The sequence below is a fragment of the Lactuca virosa genome, chromosome 7 (genome assembly GCF_052849685.1).
Source record: "Lactuca virosa cultivar CGN04683 chromosome 7, Lactuca_virosa_CGN04683_v6, whole genome shotgun sequence".
Classification (NCBI taxonomy): domain Eukaryota; kingdom Viridiplantae; phylum Streptophyta; class Magnoliopsida; order Asterales; family Asteraceae; genus Lactuca; species Lactuca virosa.
This window is the reverse complement of record NC_136432.1, coordinates 93015570-93030508: the sequence shown is the minus strand read 5'-3', so window position 1 is coordinate 93030508 and position 14939 is coordinate 93015570. Positions and strand designations below refer to the sequence as shown.

Genomic DNA, 14939 nt, shown 5'->3' with positions numbered 1-14939 from the left:
GGGACGAGGAGGCAGGCATGTACTCGCCGAGTCACTCTAGTGCACTCGGCGACTCTGGTCAATGTTGACTGTTGACTTCTGTTGACTTTTAGGGATTAGTCAGTGTTTGGACTTATGAGCCATTAGAGGGGCAGAACGGTCTTTTACCCTTCTCAGAGAACTTATAGAGAGGAGTTGGCCTAGCTTTTAGAAGTTGTATTAATTAGAGAATTTATTTATGTGATTAGGTGAAGGCTAGTGCAGTATTTTAGAGTTCGAGGTTTACCGAGTTACTCGAGGTGAATCTTCTCACTATACTTTACCTAGGGTGGTAATTAGAGTTATGTGACAGAGTATTTTGTATGCTTTTGCATGATGTGATTTCTATGTGATGTATGCTATGCGTGTTACAGAGTTTATAGAGTTAGGACCGGAAGGTTCACAGAGTTAGGACCAGAGGGCCCACAGAGTTATGGGACTGGAGGGTCCCACTGAGACACATTGACCAGAGGGCCCACAGAGTTATGGGACTGGAGGGTCTCACTGAGGCTGCTGTTGCTACGGCCACCGCAGCCGTCGCTGCTGCCAGGCCGCAGGGGGTTGACTCGTTGCTGTACCGAGAGTTCAGCAACACGAAGCCACCAGAGTTTGATGGGACGCAGGATCCGATTGCTGCGATGAGATGGGTTTCTGATATTGAGGGATGCTTTTATACGTGTTCTTGTCCGGAGCATCTGAGAGTTCGGTTCGCGCTGAACCAGCTTCGCTTGGGAGCGAAGGACTGGTGGAAGTTTGTGACAGCGCACTACACACCTGCAGAGTCTGCCGTAGTGACCTGGGAGAGGTTCACCGCTATGTTTCGTGATGAGCACGTTCCCCCGGTGGAGAGGGAACGTTTGGCCCAGGAGTTTCTGACCCTCAAGCAGGGTACTGAGTCTGTTACTGTGATCACCAGGATGTTCCATGAGAGGGCGATGTTTTGCCCTGAGCACGTGTCTACCGAGCAGGCACGTATGAGTCGGTATCTGAGTATTCTGAGGAGGGACATACGAGAGTTCGTGGCGAACTCGTCATACCGGACATTTGCTGAGCTTCAGGCAAATGCCCAGAAGAGGGAGATAGAGCTAGAGACTCAGGCTAGAGAGGAGGCGGAGTCTCAGGGGAGAGATCGGCGACCGGCACAGTCCCAGCCGGCAGCCAAGCGGGCCAAGCCTGCCGATTCGAGATCAGGGAACCAGAAGGGCCGCACTTGTGGCAAGTGCGGCAAGGGTCACGAGGGAGTTTGTAGAGCAGGGTCTTGCTACAAGTGTGGCAAGGAGGGGCACATGGCCAAGGATTGCCCCAAGGGGTTCGCAGTTTGTTTTCACTGCAACCAGACCGGACACCGGAAGGCAGAGTGTCCGCAATTGCGAGGGTCAGCTCAGGGAGCTTCTCAGGGATCTGTCCCTGCTGCCTTGCGAGCTACAGAGAGTCGGCCAGTGAAGGCCGAGGCGCCAAAGGCTCGCGAGAGAGCCTTCCAGTTGACAGCGGAGGAGGTCCGCGCAACGCCCGATGTCGTGGCTGGTATGTATTCTTTCATCTGCTTATTTTTGGATTGTGGTGTTATGCTTATATTGTGTTATGCGTAGGTACATTTCTTGTGTGTTCTGTACCTGCTTTGGTGTTATTTGACTCGGGTGCGAGTCGGTCTTTTGTGTCGTTAGCCTTTAGTCAGCACATCAGTACTCGTCGAGAGGCGTTGAGTCGACCTTTGCGAGTTTCCATAGCTAACGAGAGAGCAGTGTATGCCACTGATGTGATTCGAGGATGTGTACTCGAGATCTTCGGCGTTGAGTTTCCGATTGATTTGGTCCTGATTGCTATGGGAGATGTATGTGTCATCGTGGGCATGGACTGGTTGAACAGATTTGGAGCGGTTATCGACTGCGAGCGACAGCTGGTGACCATACGAGACCCTAGTGGGGGAGTTCTTACAGTTTATGGCGAGGGTACCCGTTCTGGGTCGGCATTTTGTTCAGCCGCAAGAACGAGGCAGAGTCTACAGCAGGGCTGTAGTGGGTTTGTGGCTTATGAGGTGGATACGAGAGTAGGTGCAGAGAGACCGAAGTCGGTCGATGAGGTCCCGATAGTGCGTGAGTTCCCGGATGTTTTCCCCGAGGAGTTGTCGGGTGTGCCTCCCGAGAGGCAGGTGGAGTTCCGTATCGATTTGGTTCCGGAGGCAGTGCCTATTGCCAAGGCGCCCTATCGCCTTGCACCTCCAGAGATGCAGGAGTTATCCTCGCAGCTTCAGGAGCTGCTGGGAAAGGGGTTTATACGGCCGAGTAGCTCGCCGTGGGGAGCGCCGATCCTTTTTGTCAAGAAAAAGGATGGTTCACACCGGATGTGCATTGACTACCGGGAGTTGAACAAGTTAACGGTCAAGAACCGTTACCCATTGCCGAGGATCGATGATCTGTTCGATCAGTTGCAGGGAGCGTCTTGGTTCTCCAAGATTGATCTGAGGTCTGGATATCATCAAATGAGAGTGCGAGATGAGGATATCCAGAAGACGGCGTTCAGGACTCGTTATGGGCATTACGAGTTCGTGGTGATGCCCTTCGGGCTCACCAATGCACCAGCAGCATTCATGGATCTCATGAACAGGGTGTGTAGACCGATCTTGGATCGATCGGTGATCGTGTTCATCGATGACATATTGGTGTATTCGAGATCCAGAGAGCAGCATGAGGAGCATTTGAGGGAGATCCTCAGAGTTCTGAGATCGGAGAGGCTTTACGCCAAATTCTCCAAGTGTGATTTCTTGTTGCGAGAGGTCCAGTTCCTGGGACATCTCGTTAATCAGAATGGGATATTGGTCGATCTGGCTAAGATTGAGGCGGTAATGAGCTGGGAGGTGCCGAGGACCCCCACCGAGATCAGTAGTTTTCTGGGGTTGGCCGGCTATTATAGGAGATTTATTAAAGATTTCTCTAAGATCGCCGTGCCTCTCACCAGGTTGACCCGGAAGGGCGTTACTTTTTCGTGGGGTCCTGAGCAGCAGGCCTCGTTTGAGACTCTTCGCCAGAGGTTGTGCGAAGCCCCGGTGTTATCCCTTCCAGATGGAATGGAGGATTTTGTGGTATATTGTGACGCATCGATATCAGGGTTGGGTGCAGTGCTTATGCAGAGGGGGCATGTGATATCATACGCCTCGAGGCAGCTGAAGCCTCATGAGACGAGGTATCCCACTCATGACCTGGAGTTGGGGGCTGTGGTGTTCGCTCTCAAAATCTGGCGTCACTATCTGTATGGGGTTCGGTGTACCATATACACGGACCACAAGAGCTTGAAGTATTTGATGGATCAGCCCAACCTGAATATGCGCCAGAGGAGATGGTTGGACGTGGTAAAGGATTACGATTGTGAGATCCTGTACCACCCGGGCAAAGCTAACGTTGTAGCTGATGCCCTGAGTCGTAGGATGGAGAGTGCCCCGATACGAGATGTTTGCTTGAGATTGACAGTGATGACTCCGATGCTGGACACCATTCGGGAGGCCCAGGCAGAGGCCGTGAGACCGGAGAACCGCAAGAGGGAGCGGGTGATTGGGCAGGCACCTGAGTTCGTTACCGATAGCCGTGGGCTTATGACCTTTCAGGGTCGGGTTTGGGTGCCGTATACGGGCGGGACGTGCAACACTTTGATGGAGGAGGCGCATAGATCGAGGTTCTCGATCCATCCCGGGGCCACTAAGATGTATTTGGACCTGAAGAAAGATTATTGGTGGCCCTGTATGAAGAGAGATGTCGCGTGGTTTGTGGAGAGGTGCTTGACCTGTCGCAAGGTTAAGGCCGAGCACCAGCGTCCGCATGGCAAGTTGCAGCCGCTTGATATTCCCCAGTGGAAGTGGGAACATATTTCCATGGATTTCATCACCAAATTGCCGAGGACCGCGAGGGGTGTCGATGCAATTTGGGTGATCGTCGATCGGCTGACGCAGAGTACGTATTTTCTTGCCATCAGTGAGAGCTCTTCTGCTGAGAGATTGGCAGAGTCGTATGTGCGGGAGGTGGTATCGCGTCATGGAGTACCGATCTCGATTGTGTCAGATCGAGATGTACGTTTCACTTCCAGGTTCTGGAAGAAGTTCCACGAGGAGTTGGGTACGAGATTGGATTTCAGTACTGCCTACCACCCCGAGACGGACGGGCAGAGTGAGCGGACGATTCAAACGCTCGAGGACATGCTCCGAGCATGTGTGTTAGACTTCGGAGGAAGTTGGGACACGTATCTGCCGTTGGCTGAGTTTTCCTACAACAACAGCCACCATTCGAGTATTGGTATGCCTCCCTTCGAGTTGTTGTATGGGAGGAGGTGTCGGACTCCCATATGCTGGGGAGAGGTAGGGCAGCGTGTGATGGATAGCACTGAGATAGTGCTTCGGTCGACATAGCAGATACAGCAGGTTAGACAGAGGTTACTGACGGCCCAGAGTCGTCAGAAGAGTTACACGGATAGGCGACGATCCGATCTTGAGTTCCAGGTGGGAGGCTTCGTACTCCTGAAGGTATCTCCTTGGAAAGGAGTGATCCGATTCAGGAAGAGGGGCAAGCTGGGGCCCCGGTACATCGGTCCGTTTAGGGTGACCGCGAGGGTGGGCAGGGTAGCATATCGGTTCGAACTACCTGCGGAGTTGAGCCAGATTCATGATACCTTCCACGTGTCTCAGTTGAGGAAGTGTATAGCCGATGAGTCGGCAGTGGTGCCACTGGAGGATATTCAGGTGGATGCGAGCCTGAATTATGCGGAGAGGCCAATCGCGATTCGGGATCGGAAGATCAAGGTTCTGAGGAACAAGGAGGTGTCACTGGTGCAGGTCCAGTGGCAACATCGGAAGGGGTCCGAGCTGACCTGGGAGCTGGAGTCGAAGATGCGGGAGCAGCATCCAGAGTTGTTTGCCGAGCAGGACTTCGAGGGCGAAGTCTGATTCTAGTGGGGGAGAATTGTAACATCCGGATACCCAGGTATCTTATTTTAAGTATTTTGTTGAATTTTAGAAAGGGACTCGGCGAGTAGGCGCTCAGACTGGCCGAGTGGAATCGCGCTTCTGCCAGCCTGGATTTAATGAAGGGACTCGGCGAGTCCATGCGTGGACTCGGCGAGTCCTCGCTGTTAAATGAAGCCCTAGTTTTTGGGGCTTGTGCCCTATTTAAAGGCCTTTATGGCCGTCATTTGAGGCCACCTTGTTCCAGAGAAACCCTAGAGAGAGTGAGGAAGGCTTGAGTGCAAGAAAGGGCTTATAATCTTCATTTTGGGGTGAATTTTGCTAGAGAAAGAAGAGAGGATCCATCTAGAGCGTGAAGGGAGCTTGGATTGGAGCTAATCATCTTGAGATATTGTCTCTGGAGGTATAATCCCTTCTATTTCGTATTGATATGATAGATTTCATAATTTTAGGGTTTTTACCTCCCTTTTTTTATAAGATCTAGTGAGTATGAGGTCCCCTTTGTGTTGATGATATCAGATCTGGACCTTGAGAGGTCCATAGAGTCACTACCTTCTAGCTTTTTGCAAGCAAATAAGCAATTGGAGACTAGGTTGCCATTTCTAGTGATATTTCTCCATTTGAGGCTTGATATGGGTTGCATGCACGTAAAGGTTACACCTTTATGTGACTTTTGAATGTTAGAAGGATGGATCTACTGTTTGGTGAAGCAGAACTGACCTCAAGAGATCTTTTGAGAGTTTTCATGGGAGGAACTTGCCGAGTCCATAAGGGACTCGACGAGTCGAGTCGGGTTGCCCCGTGACTCGCGATCTGTAACGACCCGGGAAGTATAGGGTTGACTCAGTGAGTCAAGTGAGGACCAGGGACGAGGAGGCAGACATGTACTCGCCGAGTCACTCTAGTGCACTCGGCGAGTCTGGTCAATGTTGACTGTTGACTTCTGTTGACTTTTAGGGATTAGTCAGTGTTTGGACTTATGAGCCATTAGAGGGGCAGAACGGTCTTTTACCCTTCTCAGAGAACTTATAGAGAGGAGTTGGCCTAGCCTTTAGAAGTTGTATTAATTAGAGAATTTATTTATGTGATTAGGTGAAGGCTAGTGCAGTATTTCAGAGTTCGAGGTTTACCGAGTTACTCGAGGTGAGTCTTCTCACTATACTTTACCTAGGGTGGTAATTAGAATTATGTGACAGAGTATTTTGTATGCTTTTGCATGATGTGATTTCTATGTGATGTATGCTATGCATGTTACAGAGTTTACAGAGTTAGGACCGGAAGGTCCACAGAGTTAGGGCCAGAGGGCCCACAGAGTTATAGGACTGGAGGGTCCCACTGAGACACATTGACCAGAGGGTCAAACAGAGTTATAGCCTCGAGTGGCTAATATGTGTTGTGTGTAGTATTTTGGGGAACTCACTAAGCATTTATGCTTACAGTGTTTTGTGTTATGTGTTTCAGGTACCAGTGAGGATCGCGGGAAGGCGCCGGCATGATCAGTACACACTATTGGAATTTTATATATTATGATCTTGGGATGTGTTTTTATGGATTTGATATGTGATACATCGGAATTCGAAAATATTTATGAATGAAATTATATTTTAAAAAGTGAAAAATTGTTTTGAAATTTACGGTGTTACATAAATAACCAAAAAACCGTCTTTCGAATTATTTCATGTCAGATATCATTCAATCTAATCTACTAATCGCTTCCCATAATTTATTGTCCGATCCTTTGACATTAACAACCACTTTAAAATTTTGATCAACGTGCTGAATCGTTAAATGGGTATAAATATTTGACAAAAAAATCACTTGAAAACTAGTAAAATAAATATAAATTATGCCAAAAATAAAAAAACGAAACCCTATAAATCTTAAATTGTAATTAAGGTGCAAAAAAATAAACGATAAACATTTGACAAAAAAATCAAGGGTACAAGCTTCTGAAGCAAAAATCACATGGAATTGTGCATCAGTTGCTTGTACCTTCTCAGATGAAGGTATATCTACGAACGTACAACGAGATGATGCACGAATTCTACATTAGCAACTTGTACATTCTCATCTGAACATATATTTGAGAATGTACAAGTCCTAATTCACAGTTTATGCATAAGATACTTGTACAATCATAAATCTACGATATGTTTGTCATCCCAACTATGAAATGCTCTCAAAATCGTATGTCTAGATATGAAATGCTCTCAATACTCATATATCTGTGAAGGTAAAAGTCTTGATGCACGATTTACACCTCATATATTTGCACAATCGCAGATATGCGATTTGTTTGTCATCTCAACTATGAAATGCTCTCAAAATCGTGTGTTTAGCTATGAAATGCTCTCAATACCCGTAGATGTAAGATTTTGTCTACTAAAAATCATATATTTTTTGCTTTTTTTTTTAAGTAAATCATAAACAAACATATCTTAAATTGTATAACAGGTAATAAATGATTATTAAAACTTGAAATAAGTAGAGATCTTACCTTGTTTTCAGAAGAGTACATATTTTTGTTCATTAGAGAGCTTCAGAGAGTTTCTGTCGGCAGAAAACTACAAAATGATCGTTTTGAAAAAATTAGTGTTGACGTATACATGGGCCAAAGAGCTGAGGCCAACCAAATCACAGATGGAGCTGACAAATCGTAGACAGGGCTAGCCAAATCGCAGATGAGGTGACAGGTGAGGCTTAACTACCTCAGATTTCGTTGGCTATTTTACGAAAATTGCATACTTTTTTTTGCTATTTTTAAAAAAATCGTAAATATATTTGGGTATTTTTGATATTTTCTATAATTTTAATAAAGAACAGTTAGAGCTACTATATGGCATGGCAAGGTAAGATGTGGCAATTGAGCATCCTCTAAAGAAAAAGATGGTTTCTTTTGTTCCATAAAGATTTCTTCTCTCTTCACCTGGTCTCTTGATCACCACACAAACACAACGAAACAAAAACCCATGAAACAAAAACAAGAAATTTCTTCACTCTTCGTCTCCATCATGAAATTACCATTATATATAGGTCTCTTTGTATACATTCGACGCCAATTCAACAAACGAAAACCGGATAAAGATCCTTAAATTCACCTAAAAATGGCCTCAACCTCCTCTTCCTCTGTTAATCATTTGCTCCGCCCTATTCATCATCGTACCTTATTAATTCCTAAATCCCCTTCTCCTTTTAAGTATACCCACTTAAGTTCTGCACTCCGATACCCGTCTTTAAGAATTCGAGCGACTTCCGACCTCGTTGCTACAGTATCGGTACCCTCTCTCTCTCTTTCATAGACAAAAACACAAACAGTTGTACTACGTGATACAAAATCTGTTTATCGTAGTTCGTTTCTTGATTATGAGCGTATGAAAGTCCCGAAACCTTGTTAAAAAGTCTCAGTGTTTGTGTGTTTAGAGATTATTTTGCAATTTGAAATGTAATTGGATAGAAAGTTGAAGTTTTGATTCGATTTTTAGGGTTCTAGTTGTACTTTGTCTATATTGTGTATAATTGCTTAATAGTTTCAGTGATCATTATGCTTTTTTGGGGTGCCTATATAATCTGTACATATTAATTGATTCAACTCTTGTTTTGAGCATAGTATTTACAAAAACACTTCATTATTACAGGAAGCAATCACGCAACTTCATGATTTAGGCGAACGTGATTTGTTCTCATGCCCTGTGTGTTTCGAACCACTTATAAGAAAAGGTCCTCCAGGTTTCAATTTGTAAGTTAAATTTTTGTCAAATTTCCAGTTGATTTGGTAATAATCATATTCACATGATTCGACTCTAATGTTTGACTTAAAATCGGTCAAACTTTCAGGCCAGCAATCTATCGTTCTGGTTTCAAATGTAAAAAGTGCAATAAATCATATTCAAGTAAAAACATGTATCTTGATCTTACTGTAATTGCTGGAGCAAAAGATTATGTTGAAATTCAACCATCTCGCACTGAGTTATTTCGGTTAGAAAATAGAATACTTTTTTTTTTATTTTTTAATTTAAATTTTGATAAGTGATAAACATTGACACGTATCTTTTTCATTAGGAGTCCATTGGTTTCATTTTTGTATGAACGAGGATGGCGTCAAAATTTTAACTTTAGTGGCTTTCCTGGCCCAGATGAAGAGGTTAGTTCATTTCGTTTTTTGTTGTTAGTCAAAGACTCAAAGGGTATGTTTGTTTTAATGGAATGGAATGGAATTGAATGATGAAAGAATGGAATGGATGGTGTAATGCAATAAGCAAGGTAATGGAATGAGTCATTACATTCCATTGTCATGTTTGGTTGTCCTCTAGGAATGGAATGAATTTTCGTATGAATTTTTTATGATAAATGTGAATAGAATGTGTTATGGTACTCTACTTAATATGTAATGAAAATTTATTTAAATAATTCAAATATTAAACATAATAGAAACTCATTAAAATGGTTAAACCCAATTAAGATTATAATAAAAAAATAAAATTTTGTAGTTAACTTTAAAAATAAAGTTGTGAATTTTTTGTTTAAAAAAAAATTAGTGTTATAGAGTTTGCATAAATTAAAATGGTTTATATTAGTCCTCCTCTGATTCCATCATACCAAACACTACATAAGGTAGGGTTTGGTATGACAAAGGAACGGAATGGTTCATTCCATCGAATTAAAAAAAATTGTTGTTTGTCTTGCCTGATGGAATGGAATGGACCATTAATGAAGGAATGTGATTCCTTTCAAATTGTTGGTTTTCATTCCTTAGCCAAGTGTGTTTTCTTCATTCCATTTTGGGATGGAATGAAAATTTGCAATATAAACCATTTTTATTTATGTACTTTATAATGACACACGGTCTTTTTTTCATGATTTTAATTAAACTACAACATTATTCTATAGAAGTAACAAGAAAATGTGTTTTCAGTTTTGGATTTACTGAGCTTTTCTTACTTTTAATTTTTTATTATTATTAGATAAAAGTTCATTAATTGTAATTAAATTATTTAAAGATTAGAGATAAAACTATACAGTGTATATACATAAAATATGGAAAATTCATTCCAATCCTATAGACAACCAAACATGATCACAGAATGTAATCACTCATTCCTTTTTCATTTAATTCCTTCTTCATTTAAACTTTTCTCCAACTTGGACCAATTTTCATATAATTACCAAAACGCCATCATTATAAAGATTCAATGATATTGATCTAGACCAACATGGTTCTCCTATTCTACCATTCTTCAAGGGTATTTAAGACATTTTACTAATAGTTGAATCCTTCTCTTGAACTATGTGTATAGTTAGACACTAATTTCCCCCTAAATGCATCAACTGTGGGACAACTTAGTTTGTTTTGTTGACATTGTGAATTACCTCCTCATATTGGCTGTGGGACCCATTGATTCTTAGTACATTGTGGATTACCATTTTAATTGATTCTTACTTAAAATTCTCATTTGCAGTTCAACTTGGCTCAAGACTACTTCAAACCAACAGAAGGTGGAACTTTAGTAGATGTTAGTTGTGGAAGCGGTTTATTTTCCCGCAAGTTTGCAAAATCAGGAATTTACTCAAAAGTCATCGCTCTTGATTTTTCTGAAAATATGCTCCGTCAATGTTATGATTTTATTAAACTTGACGATACGATTTCAAGCTCGTAAGTGTGTCCTCTTCCCTATTTCCCTCAGACACAGGACATGACATGGCAAATCAGGTTATACTGTATTTGGCATGCATTGGATTACAACTAATGTCAATTGGACAAAAATTCCTACTTTTCGTTCACCAGAAAGGTGGTGGACCCTGGCCATGAAAGTGACAGATGTCAGTAGGACTAAAATTCCTACATGGATCCCACCTTTTTAGGACAAAAATTCTTAATTGGGACCAGCACCCACATGGGTCCCAGTCTCGGTCCCACCTAATTTCCCACCTTTTTGGGAATAAGACAAAAATTAGGTGGGACTTAGACAGTTAGACTGGGACCCATGTGAATGGGACAAAAATTGTTTTTTTTTGTCCCACTTAAAAAGGTGAAACAAGATGGGACAGGGACTGATATCGATCTCTCGTCTGTGCAAAATAGTCCTAGAAAGTTTGTCAAGTTGCCTCGTGTCCCATGTAGCAAAGACAGGCTTAAATATTTTCATCATAATAAACTCATGTTTTTTTTTTGTTACTTAAAAATTACAGAAATCTTGCACTCGTAAGGGCAGATGTTTCCAGGCTTCCATTCTCATCAGGTTCAATTGATGCAGTTCATGCTGGTGCGGCTTTGCACTGTTGGCCATCCCCTTCGAATGCAGTAAGTTACCCTTTGACTTTTAGGGTCAAACTCTAGTATTTTTTTTTTCATATTCGAAATTAGTATGATTATATTTACAAATCTAAAATCAGTCTACTCATTATTTGAATTGTAAGTTAATCATCAAGAAATTCTGTATTGGGAAAGCCTCGTTTTCATTACTTTCTCTATTAAGTCGTTTTTTTTCCTGAGTTAAGTGAAAAAGAAACACTTATATATAGCTTACTTGATTAAGTAAAATAAATCATCATATATATGAGTTTAATGGATTAAGGCAAACTATTCTCATGTTCCATGGATTGGAATCATTATCCTTTAATTTTCTCTAAACCCTAAACTTTAAAAGTTTCTTGAGTTTTGCCTTTTGTTTGCTTTTCATTTTATAGATTGCAGAAATTAATCGTATATTACGAAGTGGTGGTGTGTTTGTTGGGACAACATTTCTACGATCAACTTCATCAACTCCTGCAATACTAAGGCCTTTTGACCGGGTAAGGGCAATTTGGTAATTTTATGGCATGTTTGTTACACAAGACAAGACAGACAGACTGTGTTTGGTGTGCGTTGGACTGATGAGACAAAATAGCAACTTTTTTGTCCCACCCAAAAAGGTTGGACAAAGTCATAAAGACTCGCCCTCCATCAATAGTTTGAAAAAGACATGAATGCCCTCATCATCATCATCAGAAATAGCCTAACAAATTAATATTGTTCTCTGACTTTTTTCTTATTGTTCTTTTTTTTTTTTGGCAGAGGATTTCTGGGAGTTATAATTATTTAACAGAAGAAGAGATAGAGGACTTGATCAAATCATGTGGTTTTACAAACTACACAAGCAAAGTTCAGCAAGCTTTTATTATGTTTTCTGCACAGAAGCCCTGAAAGTCAAGCCTAGAATATTAAAAGTCAATGTTAATACTTTTCAGATTGTATAAATATTTGAAGTTCTTATTGATTTACCATGATAGAAAGTTGTGAAAGACAACACCCAAGTTTCGTATTTAGCTCTTTTGATAATTTCTCCATGAAACTTGAACTTTGACGAAAGTCAAAGCCTAGAAGGCAATATATGAGGCTTTATATTAACTTATTAAATTCAAACCCACCAATTTCGACAGATATAAATAACAAGATATACTTAATGTGTTATAAGAAACTAAACACCCAAAGTTCATTGTAAGCTTTTGTTTTTGTGATAGTTTCTTGAAAGTCTTTCCAATTTAATACCGAAAAAAATTCTATGCTTACATTTTGATGATGTTATTTTCTAATAATGCGAGTCAAAGTAAAACAAACCTCACATCTAAATTAGAATATAAACGTTATTGTACTTCATGTGTCCTCTACACCTCTATCCACCAAGTTTCTACATAATGTTGTATGGGGTCAGCCCATGCCCATATACAATGACGATACTACATCACCTAACCACTTAAACCGTGAAGCAATATAATATGGCAACAAAATCACCCGTATGAATCCTTATGCAACATCCTGGGAAACACGGAAAAGACAGTATTATTATATTGAAGGGTACAACCCTTACATCTTACGGATAAAAGCACTACCTGGTTAAAGAAGTAAGAACCCAGACCATCCCCCCTGTATATAAGAACTTCGATACACACCAAGGCAAAATTCTTTCATCTTAAGCAATTTTACTACACTATTACCTGGCATATAACTTAGTCATCAGAGAGCAATACTGAGGGTTCATCCATCGTTACCGCTTTCTAACCTAGCGTATCATAGGTTCAGGCCGAAGGGGAGCCTAATACATAGTCACCATCCAAAGGAAAAAAGGAAAGATAAGCAATATCGATCACAATCGAAACGGAAGATGGCTATAGCATGGGAGGACCGAAAATTTCTAAAAGACCATCAAAACCGGTCTCTAAAAACAACGACTTAACTGTGTAATTCCTACCACCCTTGTTACATCAACATCTGGCAACAACAATTCCCATGCAACCGGACGTACAATCGTACATCCAGTTACCACCCCGATTCCTATACGCATATTACTAGACATTTTGTCCACTCCCATCTCAACAAACATATACTCCTTAGACCATTTTGGGAAATCAAACACTTCCACAAATCCAATGGACACCACAAGCAACAGATAATAACGCATTTCGGGAGGTGAATAGAAATGCTAATCATTGCCGTGTTTTGAGTTCAAGCAACTCGCCCCTTATAAGAAGTATACGAGAATACAAATTGTCGGCAAGAACAAATATACCTGAAATTTCAAAGTACGACAGGTCGGGCAATCCAAATGACCACATAGAAAATTACAAATAGACGATGTATGAATATTACCTAGACGAGAAGTATTGGTGCATCTTCTTTCCAACCATGTTGTCCAGGACAACACGATTATGGTACAAGAGTCTACTAGCTGAGAGTATACATGATTTCAATCAACTATGAGAAGAATTTTTCAGTCACTTCATATAGCATATGAGGTACATAACAGACGCACATGCCATTCTAGGGTGTAGACCACGAAAAGATGAATCATTACACGCCTTCGTGTATCGATTCAATAAAGCAACGCTAAATGCCCCAGAAAGGGAAAATAGTATGGTAATTGTTGCCTTTACATACAAATTACACCCATGAGTTTTATTCAAGAAGCTTGTCGGCAAATAAACCAAATCAAGGAATGGCATGATGGAAAGTGTCCATCGGTACATGAAACAGGAGGAAGCAGCATCCGAGAAAATGAAAAGAGACCAAGGAGAAAGAGTTTATGTTCAAAAGGACAATCGTGCACCTTACGTGAAAGTTTCAGCATAAGAAAATCAAAGATATGGCAATACAAGGACGCAATCTCACCCGGTTCGCATCGTACGACAAAGCTGAAGCTACCCATTACCAAGGAATGGAGGAAGAAATGATGTTGCAGTAGTAGTTAAAGGCAAAAAGAATAATATGAGACAAAATCGGGAGACAGATCAGGCAACAAAGAGTAGGGCTAGTATTGTGAGTTTCACGAATCCACCAGGCACGATGCCATTGAATGCACAATGCTTCTTAAGAGAGTTGGAAAACAAAATGCAAGATGGACAGGTAAGCGATCTGATAAGATGAATTCGACCTAAGTAGTTAGAAAACATTGCCCCAACAGAACCTAAGGTCAAAAGTTTCAGGAAAAGCGAAATCTTCATGTTCCATCAGCAAGAACAGTTAGAGGTCAATCAAGAATGGGATGGAGACAAGTTCACTTTTGACGAATGGGATTATAACAGCAACGATTCATAAAGAAAAATTACGTGAATTACATTTACATGGATAGTGGGTGCTCCACAGACGTCATGTACAAACACTTCTACCAACAACTCCCAAGTCAGGTGCAAAGGAAAATAGAGTCACCTGAGACACATGTAATTAGTTTTGACGGACACAACATATCACCTGAAGGAACGATTATACTACCATTAACACTAGTTTACTACAATAATGGTAGAAATGGAACCAGACCGATCCGATTGTCATAATTAAGGCATCCTCACCATACGACATAATATTCGGAAGGTCAACGATACATAAGTTCAGAGTCATAACATCAACAAATACATGGAGTAGTCAAGTTTAATACCATGTTAGGAGTAGGTACAATACCAGAAAAGAAAAGAACAGGGAAAATTAAGCAAGACTACAAACAAAATG

At 41.5% G+C, this 14939-nt stretch overlaps 1 protein-coding gene across 1 annotated transcript; it reads left to right on the top strand.

Annotated features, from left to right (window-relative positions):
- The first annotated feature begins 7816 nt into the window (after nucleotides 1-7816).
- LOC145125181 (S-adenosyl-L-methionine-dependent methyltransferases superfamily protein) lies at nucleotides 7817-12278 on the top strand. The gene is made up of 8 exons (XM_079060671.1): nucleotides 7817-8238; nucleotides 8599-8699; nucleotides 8798-8938; nucleotides 9023-9104; nucleotides 10420-10613; nucleotides 11150-11261; nucleotides 11648-11752; nucleotides 12015-12278. The coding sequence occupies exons 1-8, from the start codon at nucleotides 8068-8070 to the stop codon at nucleotides 12141-12143; spliced, it is 1035 nt and encodes a 344-aa protein (XP_078916797.1). The 5' UTR covers nucleotides 7817-8067; the 3' UTR covers nucleotides 12144-12278.
- The last annotated feature ends 2661 nt before the right edge of the window (nucleotides 12279-14939 follow it).